Raw genomic sequence first — 27,847 nt, 5'->3', positions numbered from 1 at the left:
CAACTTCACATGGGAAGACACTCAATTACCACATTGCACACACCACCTTTTTTCACAACCACCACCAAGCCTTTTTTCTCTGATTAGTGGACCCCTAATTGTCTGCTGTGACCATTTTCACAATTTTTACAGTGTCAATCTTGTGAGAACATTCACTATGTAACTGTAAATCCCACAACAAACTTCACCAGGCAAGTCAAAGCTTTCACAAGTGAAAGCATAAAGTAATTCTTCTATCATCTAAAGGTAGCAACTATGCAAGATTTTCATGAATATAATAAAGCAGACAAAGTAAAGGGGGAAATAATTCAGAATCTCTCTGGTAGACATATCATAGATACCCATATCATCCAGAAGGGGGGAGGAATTAACCACGAAGCATAAAGTAATTCTTCTATCATCTAAAGAGGGAAATAATTCAGAATCCCTCTGGAAGATATATACCAAACATCCAGAAGGGATGGGGAATTAACCACTAAATATGAACAAGCATAACATATAGATATATGAGCATCATTTAACAGAAGCGGAGAACTTGAGACGAGTAGATTTATCAGAAATAAGCTTCACTAAATAAAAACCAATATCTTGTTACACATAGTCTAGAGAAACAAACTCGATATTCAAGTTTAGAGAGTTGCACTTATAAAGTGCACATCTAGACACTTGGAAACTCCATCCAAACTAGTGCTTGCATAATGCACGCTTACTCGTTCATAACAGGTTTGTTCTCATTTGCCTTTGGCCTATGTTCCTTCGGCTTCTGCTCTTCAGTTTTCCTTTTGAAATGAATCAGCACCAATGTCAGAGAAATTAAATTATTGAATCAAAAACATTGTTCTTGTTCTACTAAAAAAGTCATATACAGTTTTTTTTAACTATGAGTTTCAAGTATAAGAGAAACCACATAGAAAAAGATACATGTGGGCACAGAAAATACATAAATCGGTTGATAGATTCCTTACAAAAACCAGCACTGGATGTCAATTATCTTTAAATGAGAGCATAAAGAAAACAAGTACTAACTCATTGCTAGATTCCTTATAAAACACAGGACATATATCATCTCCAAATGAGAAGCAAGCAAGTTACATAAAGTGAAGCCAAACAATGATAACCATGGAAAAATTCAAAATTAAGCAGAAATAAAGTACAACTTGCACTCCAATTACCCCTCTCAACTCTGGCAGAAAAAAATCACTCAATCTGTATATGTAATTACATTTCTACAGTGATAAATTGCGGAAAATATATAAATTGGAATATATGTTTATATTCCAAACCAGCTGGGAGCTACAATAATTAATTAAACAAGAATATGCAGGAAAGAAAAAAAGTTTACATTTTGTACATAGACTTACAGTTCTAACTCATTCAATCAATGGAAAATTCAAAATTCTATAAATATGCAAATATCACAAGAAGCTCGAGTTAGCATAGTTTATTGCAAAATCAATTAATCGAGCAATATTAGATCACTCCAAATAAAGCAACAATCAATGAACAAAGAAAAACATCAACATAACAATCAATCTTCGAATTTTAGGGTTCGTGAAATTTGTTGTAATTTTATAAACAAAACCACAAAATCACAGAATCATTATACATTTATAAAATCACAGAATCATTATACATTCAAGGCAGCAACTAACAAGCAACAAATCCGGCGGAAACCAGTTTTGTGCAACGTAAATTGAAAAAAAATCAAAACCTAAAGAACTTCAAATTCGAGTAGAGATATACCTCTTGTCGGAGGCGCCGCCCTTCTGGCTGAGGAACGAACGGAAAAGTGGCGAATTCACGTCGTAAATCATTTTCACAGATCAATTCAACGGCGCAAGAAAAACCCTAATCTCTCAAATTTTGGGAAACTTCGTTTAGCTGAAGAGCTCTTTAATTCAATTAGGGTCTAAATATTATAAGCCTATTAAAACTTTATAATGGGCCTAGGCCCAACAGCTTTGATCATTTGACCAAATTTTGATAAATTTATTCATGAGATAAATGTTGATTGATCTAGAATTTCCATAAAAAAAAAAATCATTTTCAAATAGTGTTCGATCAATTATATATTAATTTGCCTAATTAAAGATGAAACAAGATCCGTCTTTCCTAATGGATTACTCTCGATTCGAATTGAAGAAGCAACATAACACAATAAATCCGAGTTTTCCTCATGAATCGTTAAAACTTGAATCTCATTAAATCTGAATCAGATTGAATAAAGGTTCTTCAACATGTTTCGATGATTCAACCAGAATGAAAATATGTCCAGGAAAAATATTTGTTTACAAAAAAATCAAGTAAAAAGATAAAAAAAAATTAGAAACTTAGTTACTCCCTCTGTCCCAGAAAGATTGTCCATTTATTTTTTCACACTTGTTTTGCAAAAATAATAATAAATAATTAAAGTAGAGAAAAAGTAAAGTAAAAGAGAGAATAATGTAGAGAATAGTCTTACCTACATTATTCTTTCTTTTATTTTACTTTCTTTCAACTTTACTTATTTATTATTATTTTAGCAAAATGAGTGCAGAAAATAAACTGGGACAATCTTTCTGGACGGAGGGAGTATAACCTAACCACCTTATATTTTGAGATGAATAACAATTATGAATTATGAAGTCTTGAGGAAGTCTTTCTATGACTTGATCAACTTTTCATACTTGTCATTGCCATGACCATGGAGAAAAAAGACTTAAAAATGAAGTCGTCTAAAAAAATAAAAATAAATGAACTTGGCCAAGTCTTTGAATATATACCTAAACCATCAAAATAATTCCACGACGTATTTATTTTGATGGCCACGTAAATTCCCAACCTATAATATTTATTTTATTTAAAAAACATAAATTTTCTCATGACTATTTATATTTTATACCCTTCATTAGCGGAAGGGTCGGCATCTCTACAATATCTCGAGAAAGATAATTATGTAGAAAATATTTGAACATTAAATAAGACTATTAATTTTAATTATTATTATAATTATTGATTTCAAATCGTCCAACACGTGTTTCTTTAATTGCATCCAACATCCAACTATTTTTGGAGAGTGTGTTATAGGGAAAATTGCAAAATATAGGATAATGGACTAAAATTTAAACCACCCATCATTGATTCATTATACGTATTAACATAGTGGTGATAGCAATAGTTTTTTTTTTTTTAATTATACTACTTAACTAAACACGACGCCTTAATTTTATAAAATCATGCAATGTCACCATTCTAGTACTATCATAAAAAATGGGTAATTAAAAGTAAATATTTAAACTGCAAAATCCTAATTTAGTTAAATTTTGTCATTTTTGCTTCATCAACTTCGCTATCATTCTTATCATGCAATAAATGACTAAGTTTGAAATATATTTTAGTCATTTATGGCAATAGTAAATTTGGGTGAGTGAATATTTTTAACCGATCTTCGATTTTCGTTTGAGCTTACCTAAACCTAGAATGAATAGGGGTTATGGAAAACAAAAAATGAATATTCAATTTTGTCCCATTGTTTTATCATTTCATAAAAAATATCAATCTTAGCGTAATTTTAAACGCCACCCAATATTTCAATTTCAACTAAAAATATCGAATATAAAATTTTCAGACAAAATTACTCCCAAATTTTTGAAAGAAAATACTCACGGTTTTACCGAAATCAATTTAAAAACTGCTGAAGCATAGAAGCCAAATCAAAGTTAAGTTCAGAACTATTATAGTAGTGTATTTAATTTTTTACGTTGTATTAATTTCGTAATTCTACGACTGTGAAAAGACAAACGCCGATTGGACGTCGGAGAATTCGGTGGTAGTGTCGAACCAAGCACGACTTCGTAATTGATTAGACGATCAAGGAACAACTGGAACAAGAAGATTTATAGGTTTCAAAAACTCAGATGTAATTTCATCCGATCTTTTGGACATTGTGAAGTGACGATTATAACGTAAAAACGTACGAGATAAAATCAATATTTATCTAAAAATAAAGAATAAAAGTGACAGGGCGTTATCCGGTGGAATTGGCAGGCGGGCTATCCAATCAATGGTTTCGTCGGTGAAGGTTTTATTATTCGTCGCTATACCACCAACCATTTTTCAATTATTGATTCATTTCCTAAATTCCTTTCTATTTTATGTTTCTCTCAAATTACTCTTTTCTCCTCCTCTCTATTTAATGTGTGACAGCATAATGGCGGTGGAATGTATCTTTTGATATGATAGAATGACGGTATTGCCCTCGCAATCTTACAAATATTTTAGTACTCATATTTATTTGCTTTAGGTATATGATTGAGTGTAGTGTAATAATTTAATTAGATTTTATATGTATTTTATTTTTTAATAGTAGGAAAAATAAGTCAAACAAAGTGCTATTATATGTCACAAATTAGTACGGAGAGTGTTGTGGTCTTGTGGAACACGTGATATAAGTGTGTTTATTTTATTTCCATTTCCTATAAATAATATAGAACTGAATAAATTCAAATATATCTCCCAGTCTAAATCGAGTAAAAACAATTAAATTTATGCGGCTCCATATGTATATCGGCAAACGTGAAGGTCCACTTTATTATCCACATTTTTGGTGGGTCTTTCTTTTTCCTAAAATTAGTTGAATACTTTTTTTTTTTAAAGTAATAGAACTATAAAATACAACGAGTCAACGATCCAGATATTTTGATCCCCACCTAAATAAATAAATAAAGTTACTAGAAAGATTGAAGCACAAAAGAAATTATTCCCAGAGAAAAACAGCTTCTTTGCATTTGAAAGGGATAAATTCTACAAAAATAAAATAAAAACACAATTTCATCGATTTTTGTCTCAGCAAGAATGCCACAACAACAAAATCACTATTATCACCATGTTAATTAACTAATCTATGAACAGACATCAAATTTATTAAATTACCACAATTTCAATATAAAACTTACGAATAAAACATTCTTTAACTAGCCAATGTTCCAAAATACAGACTATACATTAATCATTTACTCAAATATTGGAGTGCTACATATTACCATCAATGTGAACATATTTATAACCAAAAATCACAGCAAAACCACAATGGTTCATCTTTGAAAACATATGTAACTTCACTAACAACGGCCATGTTTCATGGTTTCAGATGAACATTTGCCTAAGCATCTATTTTGTAAACATTTCTAAGGTAACACGACGAATTCCTAGCTCGTGGTGTAAGTGTGGCTTCCGATTAGCAAAACCAGCGAATTCCATTTCAACAAGATTGAAAAGACCCAATCTTACTAGCACCGTGATATTGAAAACTTATGCAGAGCCGTATCCCAAGCAGTTAAGACAGCGTTGGACCCTACAATAAGAACGATAACCTTTAACAACTTAATTTTTTACACGACAAGACGTTTTTGAAGAGGAAATAACTCACTTGAATCCATCACAGGTTGGACAGACACAAGGGTTTATGAAGATTGGATCATAGAGTGGAGACCAATTTATAGTGCCACACCCTTTACACGTCTTGCACGCGTAGTAGCCAACTGCTTTACAGCTCCGACATGGCCGCCCATATTTTTTCTGCAAAAGCAACCTACATTAAACAGCCATAAGTGTACATAATAGCTAAACACGATTCCTTGATTTGCACTGAACCGAAAGCGAAGCAGTGTAAAGAAAAAGCAAAAACGACAAAGACGTGTAAATTTGGGTGGGATATATACTTCACCATATAAACTACTCCAAGTTGCTTATACAACACAGTGCACTCTAACCTTTTTAAATGAAGTGTAGCGTTCGGAAACTGAAGAGGACAGAAAACCAACAGCGAAAACTCCACCAAGAAGCGAAACAGCAACTGATGCTACCATACGCAGGGGATGGGAAACACCGTTTGGCATTTCAAATAACAACGAATTTGTAAACTGCAAAACAAACTGAGCTTCTACTCAATGAATGACCTCAACATAACTTGGAAGAGGCCTTCGTAGTCCTATACGGAAAATCGAGCATGAAGCTATCTCGTCAACGCTTAAATGCTAACGAGGAATAAAATAACTGCTGCTAAGCTCCTAAAAAGAAGACCTTTGAGTAAAGAACATTCGATTAACGAAAATAGAGCTGGCAATCAAACACATTATTTACAAGCTTACAAATTCAGCATCAAAATTCACAATCAAACTCAAGCTTAGCAAATTCAGCTATCAAAATTCGCAATCAAACACAAGCTTAGCAAATTCAGCCATCAAAATTGGCAATCAAACTCAAGCTTTGCAAATTCAGCTATCAAAATTGGCAATCAAACTCAAGCTTTGCAAATTCAGCTATCAAAAGTGGCAATCAAACACAAGCTTAGCAAATTCAGCTATCAAATTATTAAATTCAGCTATCCAATTATTCGTTTCCCTATTCCATTTGCAATGCGCATTATAGCAACACGATAATTAAAGTTTCCACATAAATTCCAAATTGAAAAGGCCAAATCACGTAGGAAAACACCAACGCAATCAATTCAAAATCTTCAAAGAAAGAATGTAACTATTTAATTCACCACAAATCGAAAATTAGAAGAAATATTACCTTCTGTGTGCAGTTTATCACATAATGCACCGCAAAAAAGGGGATAATCTCAAATTCAACCATAAACAAAGCTAGAGACCACGTGAATTTCGCCGGAGAGGTTGCCGGAGGTCGGGCGGTGGTGGAGCGGCGAGGCAGGGAAAGAGGGAGAAGTCGCCGCTTTTTCACCGAATTTTAATTTATGGAGAATTTTAATACTAAGATTTGGTATTTTTTATTTTCTTTATACTAAAACATTGGAGTATTAAATTTTAGTATGTTTCCCAATTAAATAAATCAACTGGACTAAAAAAATATATATTATCCTAGTTTTTTGGGGGGAGACCTTTATCGAACTAATATACCCATACTTTTTCTTTATTGAACATATCTGCAATTCTAATTGAAAGGTGACCAAAGTAGGTGAAATAAATGGATTCTTTAAAAAGAGACCAAAGTGAGTCTACAAAAATATGAACCCAGTTAGATACTAGTATATGAAAATAAAAACATTTTGTTTAATTTCATAAATCGAGAAACAAAGTGTAAATACACATGAAGAAAGGTACTAGTAATTATGTTTTGACGATAAAGTTAAATGTCAATTAAACGTTGCTGCATAACTAGTTTGTTTGAATACTCACTCTATCCCGGTTAAGATGACACATTGCTTAGCCGGCACGAGGTTTTAGGAGTTATTGGTTAAAGTGTTTAATTGGAGAGACAAGGTGAATGTAAGTATTAAAATAGAGAGATAAAGAAATATTTATATTTTAATAGGAGTGAGAAAAAGTGGTTGGGTGTATTAATTGGAGAGAGACAGTTACCAAAAAATGAATTGTGCCATCTTAGTTGGGACAAACTAAAAAGGAAAATGTGTCATATTAAGCGAGACGGATGGAGTATTTGTTGTTGAGATATCAAATATTACTCCATTCAACGATTGAAGTTTATCAATTCGTCCGTTTTGAAAAAAAGCACAATAAAAAGTTAATAACTAAGGAAAGTAATTTTGACCAAATATATACGCATACTATTATGTCAGTCAATAATCCCGTTATTCAATTTTGAGATATTAACAAAAATTAATGGCATTCTAGTTTTGGTAACATAATTCATCACTTTCTTATTTGGTAATTCAAGTAAAATCTCTTTTTTCACATTTAAACTATTGTTACATACTATCAATACAACTATTAGTAATGGATGAAGAAAGTATATTATTGCGTTTCGAAAACATTATACCCTCCATTGCACAATAAAAATAATGGTTGAGCAACTATTTATACCAAACACTATTAAATTAAACCCCACTCTACAAATAATTAAATAGTACATTATACTAAGTTATAGCACGGCAATGGTAAATAACTACGCCCTAAGCCACGAGATTAAAGTCGTGAATATAGGTATAGTAGTATTTAATGAAGGCGTTTGGTAATTTCCTTTGTTAAATATACGTGGCCGTTATTTTGAGTGTTTTTTTTTGTGATAATATTTATATTTTGATATGAACTATCTGTTCTAAATTCTACTACTAAGTTCTAAATTTGTAAATTGAAGACAATAATTTTTGCTATATTTTTATATTACTCAAAATATAAATTTTTTTGATGTTAAAAATTGTCATGCAACCCACTCAAAGACTGTGCGACTCGACTGCCGTCAAACATTCGGGGCACAAATAGAGATTTAGATTTCTAATTAAGTAATAATACCGACTTTTTAAAGATTTTATAATCATGCAATTTTGAGTTTTTTTTTTAATTTAATTTTTAATAATTTTGATTATGTATTTTTAAATTTAATTTTCATTTCATATTTTAAGTAAATCACATAATTAATTAAAATATATAATAAATAAAATACCGTAAAATATATAATACTCACTCCGTTCCGGATAATTCATCCCAGTTTTCCATTTCGGTCCGTCCCACATAATTTGTCCCACTTCACTTTTACCATTTTTGGTAGTGGACCTCATATTCTACCAACTCATTCCTACTCACATTTATTATAAAACTAATATATAAAGGTATGACTCACATTCCACTGACTTTTTCAACCCACTTTTCATTACAATTCTTAAAACCCGTGCCCGATCAAAGTGATCCGAATTATCCGGGACGAAGGGAGTAAATAAAATACCGGGTCCATGAATATTGGTCCATGAGTGTGATAGAAGTATATCGTGGATGGAAAAGAATAATTAGACTCAAATAACAATTTATTAATTATCGAAATTAAATAAGAAGGGCAATTCGGTCAATTTCCTCCCACCCAATCAAACCTAGATTCCATAAACTCCGCTAGCCCTCCAAGGGCACTTTCGTCATCTTTTAATATTTTTTTGATTATTTTCCCTGGCTTAAAATTCATTGCAATTTGCAGAATCACAGCTTCTCTTATTCAACCATCAACCTCTCTCTCTCTCTCCACCCAACAACACAACCACACCACCCTCCCCAATTACAAAAACATTATGATGGTAAAAATAAAACAAAAGGTGGTAGATGCATGAGTAAAACACCAACCTACTTGTGTTGTAAACTACAACCTCTTTCTCTCTCTATTCTTACCATCTTCCTTTTGTAATCCACACAAACCAAAACCACCCCCTCCCCCTCTCCTCCTCGGTTTCCCCGCACCGCCACCTCCCTTTTCCCCCCTCCCCTCTGCCTCTCCAAGGTACAATCCCTTCCCACAATGGCTTCTTGTCTTGATGCACACACATATTTGTGTTTCTAAACTGTTTTGTCTGCATCGGTTGACTTGGAGTCTTGCACTAATTGCTGTTTGTCACATGGCCTTTGGCATTGGCTCACCCTGAATGATGACAAGTTTGTGTCTTTTTTTCACCCCAGAGGTGTTTAGCTTCTCGATTTGTGGGCTGTGGGAGGTTAAAGATTGTATTTTTATGTTGGGTTTATCCTTTTCTTGCCTCCATGAAAGGTGGTAGGTTGGTGGGGTTGACTTGGGGAATTTTTGGGTAATTATGTAGATTCGATGAAATTCTTTTTCTGTTTAGGGTGATGGGTTGGTGGTATTGGGTGCTGGTCTATTTTTATGGCAATTTTGGATATGTTGGGTGTTGTTTTCTCACCACCTTTTTTTATCTTTTGGGTAGGGCTGGTTAGGGTTCTTGATTTTTTCTTGGTCACCTTTGGGCTTTTCAGGCTGAGGCGATTTTCTTGAAGCTTTTATGTGTGTTTGTAGTTTTCTTGAAATTAGATGTTAATTTCGGTGTTTCTTGTTTGTGTTTATGTGCTCAAAGTAATGTGATGTCAAGAAATTGGTTGCAGAACATAGGCAGCTCTGTATTGGCATAAGAATCAGTAACTTGCCGCTGAGTTCAAGAATTTCGCGGAGTTGTTTGTGTATTTATGTTAATGACTTTTGGTTTCGTGTGTGAGATCTGAGGTGCTGCTATACATTATGTTGAGATATCTGCTGTGAAATTGCACGATGGTGGCGTTTTGAGCTATGCATACCTGTGGTTGACTAACGTTGTGGCTTGTCTTGTAGGACCTGCAATGGTGAGCCTTCGTAGGCGCAAGCTCTTGGGATTGTGCTCTGGTATTTCCTATATCCGCTAGATGATGTTCTTTGTATGCGTGTATTCAACAATCAATGCATATGCCTATTTTATGCACTCATGACTGATTAACTGATTCTGATTCGTTCGTCCATGGCAATTTTGCTGGCCATGATCACTTCCTTCGAGTTCTGACTCAATACTATGTATATAGGATTCAATTCTTTTTTGGCTCCAATTTCGCCGATTTTTGAGCAAGGACAGGATCCTGAGAATGCTGAAAACACTAAACCAGTGAGTGTTCATCCTCTGCCTTTGAATGGCAGTCCCAAACCAAAAGAAGTAAGCTTCTCATTACCAACATTCATATGCATCTTTGATTATGTTCGTGGGGCTCTCAATGCTCATCTTTTACACTGTTAGTTTTTTGGCTTCAAATTACCCTCTAAAGTTAGGACCAATGTTCTGCATAACTGTCTGATAAGAAGATGATAGAGCCCTTGAACTCTAAGTTTAATCGAAAATAGAATCATTATCCACAGACAGAGGGCTGTTCTAATCTTCATATAATATTAGTTGATTGTGTGTGTATGTGATAACATTTCTGAATGGTTCTTGTGATCCTACCCTTGTCGTTGGCATCTCTGTTACTACTGATTCGTACTTCTTTAAGCATTTGCACAGAGAAAATGAGTAGCTAACATATTGTGTTTGAAGTGAATGGATGAATGCTGGAATATAATTTCTCGATTATCTCATTGTTTTTGTCATTGCAAATTCATTCTTATGTATATTTGTTGACATCGATTTCTGTCGTTGTCTAGGAAACCAGCTTGGAAACCGGCCCTGGTTCGTCAAACATGTCTGCTGTTTCGAGTGCATCACTTCAGCATTTTCCTGGTCTGTTCTCATTCTTTATACGTCCCTTCTTGATCTGATCGAGTACTCCTATCAGCTTTGGTTCCGAGTAGAATTATACTATCTATTTTTGCAGAGTTTGTCTATGTCTTCCATTTATGCAAATTATATTCATTTTGTAAGTATAATTTATAACAGCTGTAGATGATTGCATTATGCTTAAATCAACAGCATACCTTCATTTGGATGTGTCAGTTCACGACTAAACAGTAATCGAACATGCTTAGTTTCCTCATATGTTTTTCATCGGCCCTTCATAGCCCAAGGTGAATAGGAGTAGCTCCAGAAAAGATGAAATTATCGCAAATTATGACTGAGTCGTGCATTATAATGGCTATCACGTGTATACACATCGTACCAAATGTAGCAGCAAAGCTCCTTGGACTTTATTGATTTGAAGTCTATAGTAACATATGTCCACTCAATTTGGACTTTGCTTTTCTGATGGATTAGCCTAAATATGTTCGATTGAATTAGTATTGAGTTGGTTTCGTAACATATTGTACTCAATTTGAACTTTGTATTTCTGATGAATTCACCCATATAGTGTGTTCTGACTGATTCAGTAAGTGAGTTTCTTTGATTCTTTGTTGCTTACCTGTTTCATTTCTAGCAGAGGTTAAACGAAGAAAGAGACACAGAAGGAAGCACGTCGAAAACCAAGAACCATGCATCATGAGAGGCGTCTATTTCAAGAATTTGAAATGGCAAGCTGCCATTAAAGTTGACAAGAAACAGATCCATTTAGGAACTGTAGGCTCCCAGGAAGAGGCCGCTCGACTTTATGACAGGTATCATAAACGTCTCCCCTTCGTCTCCATCATCCCAACAGCATCAGCCCTAATCTCTCCATTATGATTCTTGTATCAAGTTGAGTTCCCTTGGTCGTTGAACCTTATAGAAACGGTCCAACCTCATGCTCGATTTAGGTAGTCGCACACTTTCTCAAGTTAGATTGATGAGCAAAGATAACACATTCAACTCATGAGTATACAAACCATATTTGGTTTAGATTTGTGTTCCATAGTGGCAATATTGTACGACGTTTCATTCGACTCTAAAACACGCGCAGGGCCGCGTTCATGTGTGGAAGAGAGCCCAACTTTGAACTATCCGAGGAGGAAAAGCAGGAGCTCAGGAAATTCAACTGGGACGAATTCTTAGCCATCACGCGCTCCGCCATCACCAACAAGAGTAAGTTTTTTCCCGAGTTCTTGATACCTCACGCCACTCACTGCATAACACACACCTCTGATTCGAACCCATGAATTGCCAGAAAGCCAGAGACGTAGCGGGACTGGGCCGCGGAGGAAGCTTCTAGACAACGACTGGGAGGGCGAGGAGCAAGGACGAAGTGGTCCATCGGCTTCTGAAGATGATATGTTAGCTCCATAACCCCCCATTGATCACCTTCTTTACCACTTTTTCTTCTTCTTTTTCTTATATAAATACATATATTTTGGCTTAAGGCTAAAGAATTTATTCGGTTTTTGGTATATAATCGCCCCTATTAGGGCAGATTCCACAAGGAAAAGATACAATATTTTGCTGTAACATCATCATTGTTTATCATCTCTCGTCTGAGAAATATTAGTTTTATTGCACAATTTAAGGTATAGCATGATCTTGATTACATACAATATGTATTCTCAAATCATACAAATTAATATAAATTAAATTTACGAACAAAATTACAACCCCTATATAAATTAAATAAACAAATTACAACCCCTATATGAACTAAATTAAACTAAATAAATTTTCTCTAATAATCATTAGCACTCTCTATCTCTAAATACATGGAGTAGTAGTTAATAAAATATGAAATGGTCTATATGTTAAATTTATTCAAGCACATATATTTAATATACATAGTTTAGTGCTAATCAGATTTACAGAAAGAAAAGGATGGATTTATGCCAATTTAGAACCAAATTCTATTTAATTAATACTTATATAAAAATGTGGGCCAGTTTTCAAAGATGTTAGTTTTATTTCGAGTTAAATTAAAACTTTTAAAATCGTAACATATTAATTTTGAGACGTTCACAAATTTGGGTTTAGGGTTAGTCTGGGCCTCAAGGTGATGGCCCAACTGAATTCTGTCACCTATGTTTATAAATACAAATCGTAATACTCCTTATTGTCATTTTTGGTAATTAATTTTTAGTATTAGATAGCAAAATTAGTACTGATAGTTAGGGCTGGGGAAAAATATCGAAAAATTATCGAATTTTCGATATATCGTAATTTTCGATACGATACGATATCGTATCGTAAGTTTTCGATACGATAACGATATGAATTTCCTTATATCGCGATATATCGTTTTATATCGAAAATAAGATATATATCGAAAATTTTCGATATATCGAAAATAAGATATATATCGAAAATTTTCGATATATCGATATCTTCGATATATATCGAAATTTTCGATATATATCGATATTTAACGATATATCGAATTTCGGTACGATATATCGAAATATCGATACGATATGAAATTTTTTTAATACCGAAAGTTCGATATATCGAAACTTTCAATACGATAACTAACGATATGAAATTCTTTCATATCGATATTTTCGATACAATACACGATACAACGTTTTCGATACGATATATCATTGATAATTAATGTTGTAGTTGTGACACTACACATATGGAATTGTTATTTTTGTTTGAATTGAAACTTTACCATATTCACACCATCGATTTGTGACTTGCCATATATGTATATAAGATTTATCAAAATCGCCCAATTTAATCAAATCAATAGATTGTGAAACAATGATATTTCCCATGATTATATTTATACAAGTGCGGACCCTCCGACCCTACCCGACCCGACCTGACCCGATATGTACAAAACAACATTCCAAAAAGAAGTTATGCTTTTTCCCATCAAATTAGGTGAGAAAAATCTCTAAATGTGAGCTGAGAAACAGTAATGTTGAAAGAAGCAATTCACATTTTTTCTATTTAATTTGTGTAGACTAGCTAGCACGATTAATAGATAATAATGAATACAGATGATTAAATTACAACTCCTATGTATAATAAGAAAGAAAAGAAATATACAAACTAAATTTTCAACCCCTATATAACTACATAAATAAAGAGTTTGTTTAGCTGAACAATCAATTGATAACAGTTTTGTAAATAAAAATAGTCAACATTGAGGATAAAAAAAAATGTACAAACTAAAATGATACTACTTTGTGCATACCCAAGTTTCTTTTGAGTGAGAGAAAATTTGGAGTAACAAGAATGGAGTTGATAAAGTAACTATTACCCTTCATTATGCCATACTTACCAATACTTTCAAAACTTCTCTTCTCGTTGGAGTAGTATAGAAAGAGCTGCGTCCTCCATAATATCAACATGTCACCATTTTTGTAAACTTTGATAGGCTGAAGACGTTTGTAGCCTTGTAGGATTCTTGACAAAAATAAAGTTTTCTGCTGAATTTTAATTTAGGTTCTTCCACGGGGATGACATGTACCTTGCTCCAATATTTCTCGACTTGTTCATATTCCTTCATCAACCAGATCACACTATCGTTGGGTTCATCGTTACAAAAACACAAGCAATCCCCCAAAGTATACAACGTTCCTTTGGGAGAAGTTATTCCTTTGTAATAACATTCAAGGGGTGGAGAAAGGGTGCTAAAACATTCTGCTTCGAGATCAAAGCAACAAATATAAGGAATCTCGTTCTTATTTGAAACCAACAAATGGAGATTGCCACTAACCAATGCACCAACGGATCTCAAACAACGGTCAAACAAGGGGGTAGCGGCTGCTTCAACATGTCTCCATGAAGATCCAGATTCAAGAGTGTATACATGTAGTAAGGGTTAAGATGGACAACTTTGTGTTGTCCGCTTATTCTGCTCACTCCAATTCCATAACAATCTTGTTGACGGCAAGTAAGACGCCCACTGAGCAGGATACCTTCACTTGTGATAGGATTACATACGTAAAGTTTATCCATAAAAGGATTTTTAAGAAGAAGCAAACCGTTGGAAGAACCTTGTATTGTTGATGCTTCAGGGAAATCAAACTTAATGATTGGATCCCGCTCGGGCTTGTGGTTGGGCTTGTCTTCCAATTCGAAAACATTGAACCAATTTGAATCTGCACTTGGCATCGAGATCACTAGTGCGGGGGCGGATTTAGAAAGATGAGACTTGAAAAAATAATCACTCTCAATAAGATCGAGCCATGGTTTGCAGACATTTTTGCAAATTGCAATATTTTTGAGAGGGAGTCTCAATAGGATATCGGCGAAGATTTCCCATGGTAGGTATGTGAACAAATCTTGCTTCATTCTTCTCTAGCAAATGCACACTACCTCGAATTTGGACTATCCTATTCCTATTGAATTGGTCTCCTATTTATAAGATTTATGAGTTGCCTTATACTCATATAAATAGGATTTATGACTTCAAAAGAGATTCCTAATCCAGTTCGTCCAATTTAATTAAGTTAAATTTATTGGGAGTACGGCATCTGACTATAAACTTATATAAAAAGAGTAAAAATATTAATTTAGATTACAGTTAAGATTTTCTATGATTCAAAATCAGAAACCAGATATTCAAGCTCATTGTCGTCAAAATTGTACGTAGATTCAAAATCAGAAACCAGATATTCAAGCTCATTGTCGTCAAAATTGTACGTAGATAGTAACAAGGTAATAGACGAGCGGATATTACCTTGAATATGGTAGATTGTAAAATAATGTTATTTCCATGATAATATTTAGATAACAACTCTTTTTTTATTATGTAATTTCCTTTTGTTTAGATAATATTCAATAAATTTTTATTAGAAAAATCATTCTCTTTATTTTTAAAAATAAATATATAATTTAATATTCAAACTCATATATTCATAATCCGAAGTAGTTTTTGAAAGGTAACTTGATTACCTTTTGGTACTAATTAGTTGAGATTTTCTAGCAATAAGGTTTTTTTGAAATCCGTTGGAATAAAAATAATTAAACTTGATTTTTGTAGTAGAATTATCTAGATATGATAAATATCTAGATATATGAAGAATTATCTAGATATTAGTATGTATTAAAATATTTAGATATTTTAGGAGAATTATCTAATATTTTGTAGAATTCTCTAGAATTAGTATGTACTCCCTCCGTCCCATAAAAGTTGAGTCGTATTTCTTTTTAGTCCGTCCCAACAAAGTTGAGTCATTTCCTTTTTTAACAAAAGACAAAACATCTAATCACTCTTACTTTATTCCATCATTTACTTTACTCTCTCTTGTCTTTCCTACTTTTTTCATCTCTCCTATTTATTTAATATAAATTCTTAATCTCAGTGCCCAAAAGTTGTCTCAACTTTTATGGGATGGAGGGAGTATTAAAATATATAGATATTTTAGTAGAATTCTCTAGAATGTTAGGAAAATATCTAGATTATTATGGAGAAAAAATCTAAATATAAAATATTATAGATTCTAGTAGAGAATTCTAGAAAATGGAGCTAAACTAGATCAATTCACAAAAATATTTATTTGGATTGAAATTATTTATCGGAAAAATCAGAAAATCTCTATTTAAATTCGAACAAAAAAATTAGGAGAAAATTTAGAAAATAAAAAAAATTTGTTATTTTTTCAACACATGTAATGATTAATAAAATGCTAACAAATAAAAATTATTGTTCTGATTAATAAAATTATAGGAGTACTTATCGTAATCTAATTTATTATTTGTTAGTAGCCTTATATCTTGAATTTAACTATGTGTTTATATAAAATTGAAACCCAAGTTACATCCCAACTATATAAGCATTTATTTCCATTAAAATGTTTAAAATCAATTCATGAAACCAATACAAAAAAGCAAACTGATCAAATCTGTATAACTAAAGTTTTATTTCATCAGATCCTAACATTAAACTACAAAAAATCTTTAGCAGTCGTCCAATCATTTATTTCAACCAAAATATAACAAAATAGTAAGCTTTTCTATATGGGGTTGGGTCATATCCAAAAACTAAATCCAAAAACTAAAATCTTTTTTAATACATCATTTAAGTCAAGAGAAACAGTAAACATAAAAAAAAAAATTACAAGTCCATGATGAGGATAAAAAAATGTAGAAACTAAAATGATATTACATTCTGCATACCTAAAGTTCTTTTGAGTGAGACAAAATTTGGAATGAGAAGAATAGAATTGATATAGTAACTATCATTCTTCAATTTGCCATAAGAACCAATTTTTTCAAGACTTTGGTTCCTGTTGGAATAGTATACAAAGAGCCTCTCTTCCCATAACATCAACATGTTACCATTTTTGTAAACTTTGATAGGTTGAAGACGTGAGTAGTGATAATCTGGACCATTGAAAGGACGTCGGCCGAAGACACCAAAACTAGGTATGACGGCACATACCTTGCACCAACGTTTCTCGACTTGTTCATATTTCTTCAACAACCAGATCGCTCTCGCAGAACTACAACCATATGCGTGTTCGTCACCACTAAAACACAGACAATCCCCCAGAGTATACAACATCTCCTTGGGGAAATATGTTTCTCCGTAGTAACATTCAAGGGGCGATTCAAGGGGCGAAGAAAACTTGCTAAAACATTCTGTTTCAAGATCAAAGCAACAAACATAATGATGCTTTGTCCCCGGTATTGAAACAAGCCAATGCAGATTGCCACTAACAAATGCACCATAGGAGCTCAAACAATGATCAAACAAGGGGATAGTAGATTTAACGAGTCTCCACGAAGATCCAGACTCAAGAGTGTATACATGACATTCGTTAGGGTTAGGGTTAAGATAGACAACCTTATGTTGTCTGCTTATTCTGCTCACTCCAATTCCATAACAACCTTCTCGAGGGCCACGAAGCTCAACAAATTCACGGGTGATCGGATTGCATACGTAAAGAAGATCATCGATAGAACGGTTTTTGAGAAGAAGCAAGCCGTTGGCGGAACCCTGTATCGTTGTGAGTTGGGGAAAATCAAACTTGGTGATTGCATTGTTCTTGGGCTTGCCCTTGCGTTTGTCTTCCAAATTGAAAAGATTGAACCGATTTGATTTAGTATCGGGAATCGAGACCACTAGGGCAGGGGCGGATTTAGAAATATGGGACTCGAGAAAATAGGGACTCTCGATGAGATTGAGCCATGGTTTGCAAACGCATTTGCAAATTGCAATGTTTTCGAGAGAGAGTCTCAATAGGATATTGGTGAAGATTTCTGATGGTAAGAATGCGAACAAATCTTGCTTCATTCTTGGATGGATTGAGAGATAACACAAATTCACAATACCTCTCTCTCTTTATAATTCTCACCACAAATTCACAATACCTAGAATTTGGACTCTCCTATTTCGACTCTCTATATTCTCTCCTATGGAATTGGGATCCTATTTATAAGATTTATGACTTGATCTCATTTTATGGAAATAAAAGATACATTGCATACCATATCCTTATTTAAGATTTGTGTATTTCTACCTATATACTTATATTTCGATTTGTTGTTATTTGATTTTAATTTGAAACAAAGATTAATGGAGTCTACTTTTAACTGCACTGGACTCTATTTATTATCTGAATCAAAATAAAATATGAATTCTTCATCTCATCCTTAAAACAGCAATATAAGGGAATATTTAGGTTTTTTAAATTTGAAATCGATTTGTGAATTTTATTCATTCAAACTAATCTAATGGAGTACTACATATAGGGTGGGAATACGGGTATCCGTGGATACCCGACCCGAAAAAACCGGGTATCCAAATCCGAAAATCATCAAAATGTCTATCCAAAACCCGCCCCGATATATTTTTAGGTACTCCAATACCCGCCCCGGGTATCCATATCCGATGTATCGGGTATCCAAATACCCGACTCTTTACATGTGTTAATAATTAATAAAAAAATTAAATTTTATATATTAATAGAAATATAGAAATATCTAAATTGACTAATATCTTTAATGTTTCATTTATTTTGTAGTATAAAACTAAAAAAAATGGATCACTTTTATTTTAAAGTATAAGATTATATTTAATGCAAAATGGCTAAACCTAATCTAAAACATGCTTTAAATAATAAATTGGATATTCGGGTAATACCCGATACCCATTCGGGTTATCCAATACCCGATTTATCTTATATTTCAATATCCAATCCCACACCCAATCCCATAAAATTGGATATTGGGTATCCAAATCCGGCGGATATCGGATCGGGTACGGGTAAATCCAAGACCCGATATCCGTATTCCCACCCCTAACTACCTATCACTGTTATTCTGCATTAATTTAGATAAATATTAATATTTTTAGATTAAATGTCTCCAAATTTAGAAACCAAATTATTTTAATAAAATAAAATTCTTTTGACTTTTTATATTTTCTAGAATATGTAAAATTTGACCTTCTTATACGGAGTAAATATCTTGTGAAATAAGTAAAATTTAATTTATTACTCCCTCCGTTCCATAATAGAGCCATTTTGCCATTTTGGTACGTTCCATACTAATAGAGTCATTTACCATTTTGGTAATTTAAAGTTAACATATTTTTTGCACACCTATTTTACTTTCTCTTACTTTATTCTCTCTTCATCTATCTACCTTTTTTATTTTCCACTTTATTCTCCCTTACATAATTCACCTAACACAATTTTTCTTAATCTCCATGCCGAAAAGAAACGCCTCCATTACTATGGAACGGAGGAAGTATATTTTTTGTTAACAAAGTTAACATAATTATTTCAATTTTAATTTCTATAAAATAAGAGCCATTTGTCAATTTTTTAGTAGTGTATTAGAAAATGTAGTATGCAATGTATGAGGTGATCCCTTCCGAAAATTTTTGAGAGAGAGAAAAGTTGAGTATGGTGTTAAAATAAAATTGCAGCCCAACTATTTATACACACATTAATTACAGTTAATACTAATACAAGAAAATAAGCTGAACAATTCTGCACAAGTAAAGGTTTATTTCATCAAGATCCAAGTCACTTATTTACAGTAAATCTTTGGCATCGTTCAATGCAATCAATTGACCAAAATATAAGAAAAGATCCACTCTTTCTATATGGGATTTCCATATCAAAAAACTAAAATCCATTATTATTATTTTGTGTTGAACCTGAACCAAATAATAGGAGTTTAGACGATGCTTGTGTGTGTATATAATCTTCTGGTGTTTCATGCGTAGGACACTGTCGCTTCTCAGCTACTCAAGAGATTAGCGAGACGAATTCCAGCACAACTCGCCCCTTGGATCTCGTGTTGATGACAAAGTGTTCGGGATATTTCTTCAGCAGGGCCAGCAATCCAACCCACGGCTTTCCTTGGGATTCTTGACCAGAATGATCCTCGGGCGTGAGATACTTCCTTACACGGCTGTGATGCCAGACGTCGCTGAATTGCTCCACGAGCTGCATACAGAGTCACGGCGAAGGTTGGTGATGACCCACCCCGTGATTAAGAACAATGTCAAGTTTTGGAACAAAACATGGATAATGCATAATGTGAAAGGACCAAATGTAGAAAAAAGAACTGTATATGACTAATCCTAATCAATCCAAATCCATCATTAAACTTGCACCAAGATGCCCTCGAATAGAATTAACTTATTCATCGACTACCCTTGATCCCGTTCGCACGAAATCTTGATCACCCTAGCAGTTGGAATCTACAATTCAGACAATGCCATCTCAAGGGTCGGGAGTGCCTTAATATAAGTTCGTCTTAACAAATGGAAAAACGGCACATGCTAAAATCTCCAATATACACAAGATTGTAATACACTAGGAATCCTAGCATGAAATCATGACAGCTGATAGCGAAATATTAGAACAATAGCCGGCTTGCATAAAACAAACAGCTATGTAAGAAAAACAATTCACCTCGGAATGTAGTTTCTCCATCGGCATCCAGTCGCCAGGACCACATAAATCAGACAGCAATGAGGCTACTGAAGACACGACGTCGTTTTCTTCTAACTGAAGAAGCTGTTGGTTATCAGCTTCTCTATCAACTCGTGTTCTCACATCAGCCTGCTTATCTGCAAGATCATCCATATTCCATATTAAGTATTACCTATGGTGCAAATAAATTAACAGAGCTATAAAATCATATTGTAGGAAGGTTTTCATATAGGACGTTCCGTGTAAGCAATGTTCACTCATCATAAACGCAGTTCCACGACTAGCCTAATTCTGATATCACAAACACCTATAGATGCCATCCTAAACATGCAAAAATTGCAGAGACGAGCAAAGGTCATCATGCTAGCTAAATTGGGCAATACAGGACAAGGATATTACTGAAAATTCATCCTCTACAACTAAACGAGTCAGTCCAAGTACCAAACAGCCTCAACAACGAACCACTACACCGAAAACAATATCAGAAGGCCATACTGCGAAGTCACAAAAGGAAACGGATAGAATCAACCCTCAAACCAAACTGCTCTCAGTTTTTTCAATTATAGAGTTCACCAGTGTCCACATCTGATCAAGAAGATGAATGTTTTGCAAACTGAGATTCAAATTATTAGCAAGAACATATAGCAAAATCAAAACTTTACTACCTCAATAAAGATATAACTGAAAATTCTTCCTATGCACTGTAATCTAGTCAGTTCAAGTACCGAACAGCCAACGGAACACTACATAAAAATTATATCAGAATGCCTTACTATTCAGTAAATTCGCTAAAGGAGCTGATAGATTTGCCCCTCAAACCAAACTGCTGTCAGTTTTTCAATTAAAATGGGTTTAACTGCCAAAATCAAAGCTTATTTTACCAGTGTCTACCTGTACTCAAGATGATGAATGTGTTGCAAACAAATCTTCAAACTATTAGCAAGAAGATATAACAAATCAAAAGCATTTCTATCTCGGCAGGCAAAACTACACTCACATATTTACGATTAGGAGCCCAATTAACAAAATAAAATACACCAACATTCAAAGAAACAGACGTCAACAAAAAGCCCTAAACAAACACAACTCCGATTCAAACAACTATCGATGCCATCCTAAACATATAAAAATAATGGAGACGAGCAAAGGTCATCATACTTCACGAAAACGCAGCTAAATTGGGCAATACTGGACAAGGTACCGCTGAAAATTCGTCCTGTGAATGTATAGCAAACTGGGCTTCAAATCACCAACAAATGCCATACTATTCAGAAAATTCACTAAACGAAGCCGATAGAATCGACCCCCAAACAAAACAGCTGTCAATTTTTTCAATCAACATCTTTTTAACTGTCAAAATCAAATCCTACTTTCACCAATGTCTACAGATGAATGTATAGCAAACTGGGCTTCAAATCACCAGCAACAGTTCATAACAAAATCAAAACATTACTACCTCAGTAAGCAGAAGCAACAGTCACCAAATTAATAAAATTGAAAGAAACAAACATCAACAAAAAGCCCTCAACAACAATCATCAACAAACACAACTCCAATTCAATCAAATCAAACCCTAAAATTAGCTCACCTGAACCATACCTATAACCTCCGCCTCCATCAGCTCTCATTCTCTTCCCACTCGACGAAGCATCCTCCCCACAATCCTCCTCATCCTCCTCTTCTTCTTCCTCCTCCTCCTCCCCCTCGCTACCTTCCCCATCATACTCACCCCACCCTCCCCCGCCGCTAGGCAGCGTCGGCGGCGGCGGATTCCCCAAATTCTGCTGCTGCACATAACCTGTTTGATAAATGTTCCCGTGGCTTCTCGGGCCAATTGGCCCGCCCAATATGCTCCTGACGGGCAGCAAAAAGTAGAATTCCTTGTCGCCGATCTCGAGACGATCCTGCGAATCGAGCTTGATCGGAGGGTGGCCGGGGACGTGGAGGACGCCCTCGACGTAGCAGCCGTTCCGGCCGAGGACCTCGAGCGCGAAACGACGGCGGTGGAAGTCGTAGAAGATGCGGGCGTGGCGGCGACTGATGTTCATCCCGCCGCCGAGGGAGGAGAGGTCGACGTCGACGGCGGAATTCTTCGAATTGCGGCCGAGGATGATGGAGTAGGTTTGCATGAAGTATTCGAAATCTTCGCCCTGAAGCTTGGCGAAGCCGGCTTCTACATCGCCGCCGCTCTCCATCGCCGGACTAGATTGGGATTTCGTTTTTGGAATTTTGATTGGAAAAACTCTGTTTTTTTGTATAAACGATTTTATATTTTGCTAAAATTTGCATTTATAGAATAACTTGATTTCTTGTATATGTGAATTTTCCAATCATCCAATTAAATAATTACTACTTTATTATACTCCCGCCGTCCCGATTAAGAGTCACACTTTTCCATTTCGGTCCGTCTCCAATTAAGAGTCACACTTCATTTTTCTTACCGTAAATGGTAAGTAGGTCCCACGTTCCACCAACTCAATTCACTCACATTTTATTATAAAACCAATATAAAAAAATGGGTCACACATTCCACTAACTTTCTCAACTAACTTTTCTTTACATTTCTTAAAACCCGTGCCCAGTCAAAATGTGACTCCTAATCGGGGACGGATGGAGTAATTCATAATTGTTCATGAAACTAGTACTCCCTCCGTCCCAGATAATTCGACCCAATATTCCATTTCGGGTCGTCCCACATAATTTGTCCCATCTCACTTTTGCCATTTTTGGACTCATTCATATTCACATTTTATTATAAAACTAATACTTTAAAAATAGGACCCACATTCCACCAACTTTTTCAACTCACTTTCCATTAGATTTCTTAAAACTCGTGTCAGGTCAAAGTGTCCCAAATTATCTGGGACGGAGGGAGTATTTTTTTCATGAAATAGGTAGTGCCGTAGTGGTATGGAAGCTTGATTTTCTGAAGTGAACACATTGTCGATTCCTCGAACATTATAATTTAGCTAGACTTGAAATGATAAGCGTTTTCGGTGTTTTAAACAATTTTAGGGGTTCCCAACTCATCATCGCAATTCTAGCATTTACATTCATGATGTGAACTTTCTCTTGGGATCACAATTTCGGTATCGTTGGGGTTCACCTTATGTGGAGTGATACAACTTATTTAGAAATGGTAAAATTATGATTAAATTTGATTCACATAGAGTGAAAGTCATGAGAATGGTCAAAAGTTTTAACAAAAAATTTATGATTTAGATTTAGCAAGGAAAATTCAATCGACAATCATCACAAGAAAAAGTAAGCAAATTCTCTTCTTGAAATCTCAAACTCAAAAAATTAAAAACATAAGCCCCACTTAAATTTTTTCTGCGTCCGACCCTGTTGATCAGTACGCGGCCAAAGAAGAAACTTGAGAAGCAACAACTTGAGCCGGTTGAAACCAACCAAGATCATCCAAAAGCTTTCCAATCAAATCTCCTGCAGCATATGCGACACCAGATGCACTAACTGCCATAGTAACGTAGTACATTATTGTCTTAACATAGCCTCCAAATCTGTCTACCCCTTTCACATAAGCTTTGGCAATTGCGAGGACGAAGATGCAACCAAAACCAGCAGCAGCTACTGCGAGCATCTTGTAGTCCTTGTCGTCGCTATCATGGAAGGCGAACCCGTAGGTAACGGGGGCCACGAGCCCAAAAATGATGTAGGAAAGAATGGCAAACGTCGAGTGAAAAAGAAAGTGCCCTCTCTGACCAAGTAGTTCGTGGTACTTCTCGTTCGAGTTATCATTTCGTAACTCCACAAGCTGCAGGCAGGGGCAGACGCATAAATATTCATGAAATGTAACTATAATACGATCTTTAGTAGGAAAATAATTTGACTCATGTTTGGTTTATTTTATAAAGATTTATGGGTTGTTTTGGTTTGATGGATGTGTAATTGTGATTAGCATGATTAAATTTTTATTTTATTTTATTTGGTTTTTTAATTTTATTGTATTAATCATATCTTATAATTCAAACCAAACATGTCATAAATATTTCGAGTGGAGTATATAAGTTTACTTACGTTGCAACCAAATGCCATGAGGCCGCTAAGTAGGGTTGCCAATCCAATGACCACGACGTTCACTAGCATAGAGACATAATCCATTAGAGTTGAATAATATTTCTATGCTACATTTCGATATTACTTCATAATGATTTTCTATGCAAAATTGAGAAGCAAAAACTGATGGAAATACGTACGTGTAGTGGCGTCTGAAGCAGCTGTAGAAGAGACTATGCTTAGACTTGCGATTGACTCGAGTAGGCCTCCATACACGATGCATTTCCAAAACTCAAGCGATCTAGAGCGCCGATCGCCATAAATTAATGGTTGTTGTAAAGCAGGCCGTCCTCCAACCATTTCTGGAATTAGTGGCTGTTGTAAAGGAGGCCGACCTCCAACCGCTTCTGAAATTAATGGTTGTTGTAAAGGAGGCCGACCTCCAACTGCTTCAAAAATTAATGGTTTTTGTAAAGGAGGCGGACCTCCAACCGCTTCAAAAATTAATGGTTGTTGTAGAGCAGGTCTTCCTCCTACCAGTTCTATTTAAAAAATTTATTATGTTATTTTGCTATTTTTCTACCATGGTTACAAACCTTTCAACTAACAAGTATATTGTGAATGAAATTTTCACCTGGTCCATCTTTAATATCAATCGACACATCACGTGGATTATGCTCTGGTTTTGCTTCTCCTAAAATCCCTGGTAAATAAAAGCAAATACAATAATTATGATTATATTTCTTAAAGTACATGTGTATGGATTTGAATATAATCCGTCACGCCAAGATAGGTACCTGGTGCATTAGTAGTTGTACTACCATCGATATCATTTGATGGCTGCTCAAATTCAATTTTGGGGCTTTGTAATTTTGGTTTGGAATTGTATCCAAAGTAATAAAATGGATTCAAACGATACCCTGTTCCTATAGATTAAATAACCATTTCAATTCTTTGAACCAAAAACTTTTCATTTTTTGGCCTTTTAAAATTAATGCTACGTATGTATAAGATGAATAATAGAAAAATGAAAGAAGAAAATTTACTAAGAAGTTGTGAATAAAATATCGATTGCGTAAAATATATATCAGCCAAATGTACCTGCTGCATTAGTAGGTGTACTCCCAACGGCAATTGATGGGCTTTTTAGGCTTTGTTTGGACTCTGAGAAACCAATTAAACGGATTTCTCTAAAATTTGTATATACACTTTGAAAATGGTTCTTATATGTGTAATCGATTAATAATAAATATAAAGATCATATGCTAATGTATATAAAGAAAAGTACCTCCCGCATCAGCAGTTGTACCCCCTACAGAAATTGGTGGTTGCCCTTCTTCTATATTGTGACTCTCCAATTTTGGTTTGGATTTAAACAACCTAAAAGGATTCAAACAATCCCCTGCTCCAAATAAACACAAAACCCCAAATTATTTTTTTAAAACCCTAAATCATATGCTATAAATTAAATAAAAATTATGAAGACTATATTATTAATTACCTGAAGGTATGAAAATGCTGAAGCAACTCAAGCATCCCAATAGGTCAAGTGGCTTGTCTGGACGAGGGCTTGCCTTTTTCTTTCTTCGTAGAATTACTTTAGTAATTTGGTTACTACAATTAGGACAATATGGAGTGTGTGTGTGGACTTTGTCCACTGCCCTTTCGAATTCCAATTCGATCACTTCTTCGTCGTCGCTTTCTTCGACTATCACGCTCTCTCTGGCCGGAACGGTTACGATTTCGGCGTTGAAATTCACTATGTGTTGGCGGTTGATGACGTCGTGCACGATTTTCGAGATCTCCTCATGGTGGCTGTCGATTTCCGAATGTTGGAGTTCGGTATGATCTGCGGGTAAATGATATAATTAAGGTCGCAATTCAACAGATCGAGCAAGCTCAAATTGACATACCAAGAAATCTATTAGTCCTAGAGCAAGAAGAAATGCATATTAACTTATTTACTTTACATGATTTTAGAGTTAACATAAAATTAATCTACTAATTAATTAATTAATTAATCTACTGACCTCCCTGATTGAATGGTTTCTGATGCAAATGATAAACCCAAGATTGTCCAATTTTGTATGTCCAAATGCAATCGTGACATTTCCATATTCCTTCATTAATAATAAAAATACATTTAGACTTATTTTCTTTAAACTTTTTTTTATTATTACAAACAACGATATATTTTTCAATTTCATAATACATGAACGAAAATCTATTTTCTAATCATTACTTTTAAAAACACACAAATGATGCGAAATAGTACCATATTAATTGTTGTTACCTTTTTTGTCGTCAAAATAGACACTATTCTCATCTGATACGACATTTTGAAGCACCTCGGATCCACTGTTCACTGTGTCATCACTGCTCTCGTCATAACCATCATCTATGGGATCAGCAAAGTCCGGCCCTCGTCGCCGCGGCAACAGCTTCTCCTCCACAGTCACCACCTCCTCCTCCTCAACATGGTCGTGCACCACTTCCATTATGCCTTACAAAAAAAAGTTATGATAAACAAAACTATTTGTTCTTTGCAAAATGCTAAGAAAGTCTTCTCCTATTTATAAATAATCACTAAACGATTAGAAATAATATGTTGAATATGAACATGATTTAACGTGCGGTAATCACTGTAATTAATTAATTGGTAAAATACATAGCTGACATTATGTAGTGATGGATACGTGAATGATTATTTTGTAATTGTTTACTTTGACTAAAAATTTTAGGTTAGAGATAATATATTCAATTAACGAATACAATTAATACTAGGGCTGTTTCTACCTGTAAAATTATATCTAATGATAAACAAGATTTTGTTCATATGTACTACGTTGATTCTTCGTATATTTATTACTATTAAATAAACTAGATTAATTATAAGAGTTGTAGC

General features: G+C 34.5%; 6 protein-coding genes and 1 pseudogene across 12 annotated transcripts; 1 reads left to right on the top strand and 6 right to left on the bottom strand.

Annotated features, from left to right (window-relative positions):
- Nucleotides 1-549: 549 nt before the first annotated feature.
- On the bottom strand, nt 550-1,910 carry LOC125191411 (wound-responsive protein-like protein). The gene is made up of 2 exons (XM_048088972.2): nt 1,744-1,910; nt 550-779 (listed from the first exon to the last, which is right to left on the bottom strand). The coding sequence occupies exons 1-2, from the start codon at nt 1,812-1,814 to the stop codon at nt 707-709; spliced, it is 144 nt and encodes a 47-aa protein (XP_047944929.1). The 5' UTR covers nt 1,815-1,910; the 3' UTR covers nt 550-706.
- A 3,014-nt stretch (nt 1,911-4,924) lies between these two features.
- LOC125190372 (plastid transcriptionally active protein) lies at nt 4,925-6,776 on the bottom strand. Of its 3 annotated transcripts, none has more exons than XM_048087658.2 (4): nt 6,556-6,776; nt 5,751-5,968; nt 5,408-5,556; nt 4,925-5,332 (listed from the first exon to the last, which is right to left on the bottom strand). In XM_048087658.2, exons 2-4 carry the CDS (start codon nt 5,874-5,876, stop codon nt 5,290-5,292), a joined length of 318 nt encoding a protein of 105 aa, XP_047943615.1. In that variant the 5' UTR covers nt 5,877-5,968; nt 6,556-6,776; the 3' UTR covers nt 4,925-5,289. The 3 variants fall into 3 exon arrangements, with proteins under 3 accessions (XP_047943615.1, XP_047943613.1, XP_047943614.1); XM_048087656.2 differs by having other exon boundaries at nt 5,751-5,912; nt 6,556-6,773; XM_048087657.2 differs by having other exon boundaries at nt 5,751-5,900; nt 6,556-6,771.
- Nucleotides 6,777-8,944: 2,168 nt separating this feature from the next.
- Nucleotides 8,945-12,603, top strand: LOC125187079 (ethylene-responsive transcription factor-like protein At4g13040). 5 transcript variants are annotated; one of them, XM_048083590.2, is made up of 7 exons: nt 8,945-9,222; nt 10,060-10,110; nt 10,284-10,411; nt 10,894-10,969; nt 11,604-11,778; nt 12,060-12,181; nt 12,264-12,603. In XM_048083590.2, the coding sequence occupies exons 2-7, from the start codon at nt 10,068-10,070 to the stop codon at nt 12,380-12,382; spliced, it is 663 nt and encodes a 220-aa protein (XP_047939547.1). In that variant the 5' UTR covers nt 8,945-9,222; nt 10,060-10,067; the 3' UTR covers nt 12,383-12,603. The 5 variants fall into 5 exon arrangements, with proteins under 5 accessions (XP_047939547.1, XP_088914362.1, XP_088914360.1 ...); XM_089058236.1 differs by lacking the exon at nt 8,945-9,222 and adding an exon at nt 9,381-9,400; XM_089058234.1 differs by lacking the exon at nt 8,945-9,222 and adding an exon at nt 9,465-9,486.
- Nucleotides 12,604-14,193: 1,590 nt separating this feature from the next.
- On the bottom strand, nt 14,194-15,322 carry LOC148924160 (F-box protein At3g07870-like; annotated as a pseudogene).
- Nucleotides 15,323-17,067: 1,745 nt separating this feature from the next.
- Nucleotides 17,068-18,269, bottom strand: LOC148924159 (F-box protein At5g65850-like). Its single transcript, XM_089058616.1, has one exon. It carries the CDS (start codon nt 18,267-18,269, stop codon nt 17,124-17,126), a length of 1,146 nt encoding a protein of 381 aa, XP_088914742.1. The 3' UTR covers nt 17,068-17,123.
- Nucleotides 18,270-19,969: 1,700 nt separating this feature from the next.
- On the bottom strand, nt 19,970-23,189 carry LOC125198746 (FHA domain-containing protein FHA2-like). Its single transcript, XM_089058294.1, has 3 exons — nt 22,514-23,189; nt 20,905-21,062; nt 19,970-20,433 (listed from the first exon to the last, which is right to left on the bottom strand). The coding sequence occupies exons 1-3, from the start codon at nt 23,118-23,120 to the stop codon at nt 20,233-20,235; spliced, it is 966 nt and encodes a 321-aa protein (XP_088914420.1). The 5' UTR covers nt 23,121-23,189; the 3' UTR covers nt 19,970-20,232.
- A 993-nt stretch (nt 23,190-24,182) lies between these two features.
- On the bottom strand, nt 24,183-27,485 carry LOC125187830 (membrane protein of ER body-like protein). Its single transcript, XM_048084474.2, has 9 exons — nt 27,236-27,485; nt 26,444-26,791; nt 26,231-26,344; nt 26,044-26,106; nt 25,740-25,868; nt 25,577-25,645; nt 25,143-25,484; nt 24,964-25,025; nt 24,183-24,700 (listed from the first exon to the last, which is right to left on the bottom strand). Exons 1-9 carry the CDS (start codon nt 27,438-27,440, stop codon nt 24,278-24,280), a joined length of 1,755 nt encoding a protein of 584 aa, XP_047940431.1. The 5' UTR covers nt 27,441-27,485; the 3' UTR covers nt 24,183-24,277.
- Nucleotides 27,486-27,847: the final 362 nt, after the last annotated feature.

This window comes from Salvia hispanica, chromosome 5, assembly GCF_029641045.1.
Source record: "Salvia hispanica isolate PSC_SH4W2 chromosome 5, Shi_PSC_v1, whole genome shotgun sequence".
Lineage (NCBI taxonomy): Eukaryota > Viridiplantae > Streptophyta > Magnoliopsida > Lamiales > Lamiaceae > Salvia > Salvia hispanica.
The sequence above is the reverse complement of the archived record's forward strand: the minus strand, read 5'-3'. Positions and strand labels throughout refer to the sequence as shown.

Excerpts from the sequence above, each read along its gene's own strand:
- LOC125191411 (XM_048088972.2), bottom strand. The coding sequence starts at position 1,814 with ATGATTTACGACGTGAATTCGCCACTTTTCCGTTCGTTCCTCAGCCAG. Across the intron at positions 780-1,743 it reads GGCGGCGCCTCCGACAAGAG|GAAAACTGAAGAGCAGAAGC; the intron begins GTATATCTCTAC and ends TCATTTCAAAAG.
- LOC125190372 (XM_048087656.2), bottom strand. The coding sequence starts at position 6,618 with ATGGTTGAATTTGAGATTATCCCCTTTTTTGCGGTGCATTATGTGATA. Across the intron at positions 5,913-6,555 it reads TGATAAACTGCACACAGAAG|TTTGTTTTGCAGTTTACAAA; the intron begins GTAATATTTCTT and ends GTAGAAGCTCAG. Across the intron at positions 5,557-5,750 it reads GCTACACTTCATTTAAAAAG|AAAAAATATGGGCGGCCATG; the intron begins GTTAGAGTGCAC and ends TTGCTTTTGCAG.
- LOC125187079 (XM_048083589.2), top strand. Across the intron at positions 10,111-10,283 it reads GCTCTTGGGATTGTGCTCTG|GATTCAATTCTTTTTTGGCT; the intron begins GTATTTCCTATA and ends CTATGTATATAG. Across the intron at positions 10,412-10,893 it reads GCAGTCCCAAACCAAAAGAA|GAAACCAGCTTGGAAACCGG; the intron begins GTAAGCTTCTCA and ends GTCGTTGTCTAG.
- LOC148924159 (XM_089058616.1), bottom strand. The coding sequence starts at position 18,269 with ATGAAGCAAGATTTGTTCGCATTCTTACCATCAGAAATCTTCACCAAT.
- LOC125198746 (XM_089058294.1), bottom strand. The coding sequence starts at position 23,120 with ATGGAGAGCGGCGGCGATGTAGAAGCCGGCTTCGCCAAGCTTCAGGGC. Across the intron at positions 21,063-22,513 it reads AGGTTATAGGTATGGTTCAG|ATAAGCAGGCTGATGTGAGA; the intron begins GTGAGCTAATTT and ends ATGATCTTGCAG. Across the intron at positions 20,434-20,904 it reads TGGAGAAACTACATTCCGAG|CTCGTGGAGCAATTCAGCGA; the intron begins GTGAATTGTTTT and ends CTCTGTATGCAG.
- LOC125187830 (XM_048084474.2), bottom strand. The coding sequence starts at position 27,440 with ATGGAAGTGGTGCACGACCATGTTGAGGAGGAGGAGGTGGTGACTGTG. Across the intron at positions 26,792-27,235 it reads CTATTTTGACGACAAAAAAG|ATCATACCGAACTCCAACAT; the intron begins GTAACAACAATT and ends ATTTACCCGCAG. Across the intron at positions 25,869-26,043 it reads TACACCTACTAATGCAGCAG|GAACAGGGTATCGTTTGAAT; the intron begins GTACATTTGGCT and ends TTTAATCTATAG.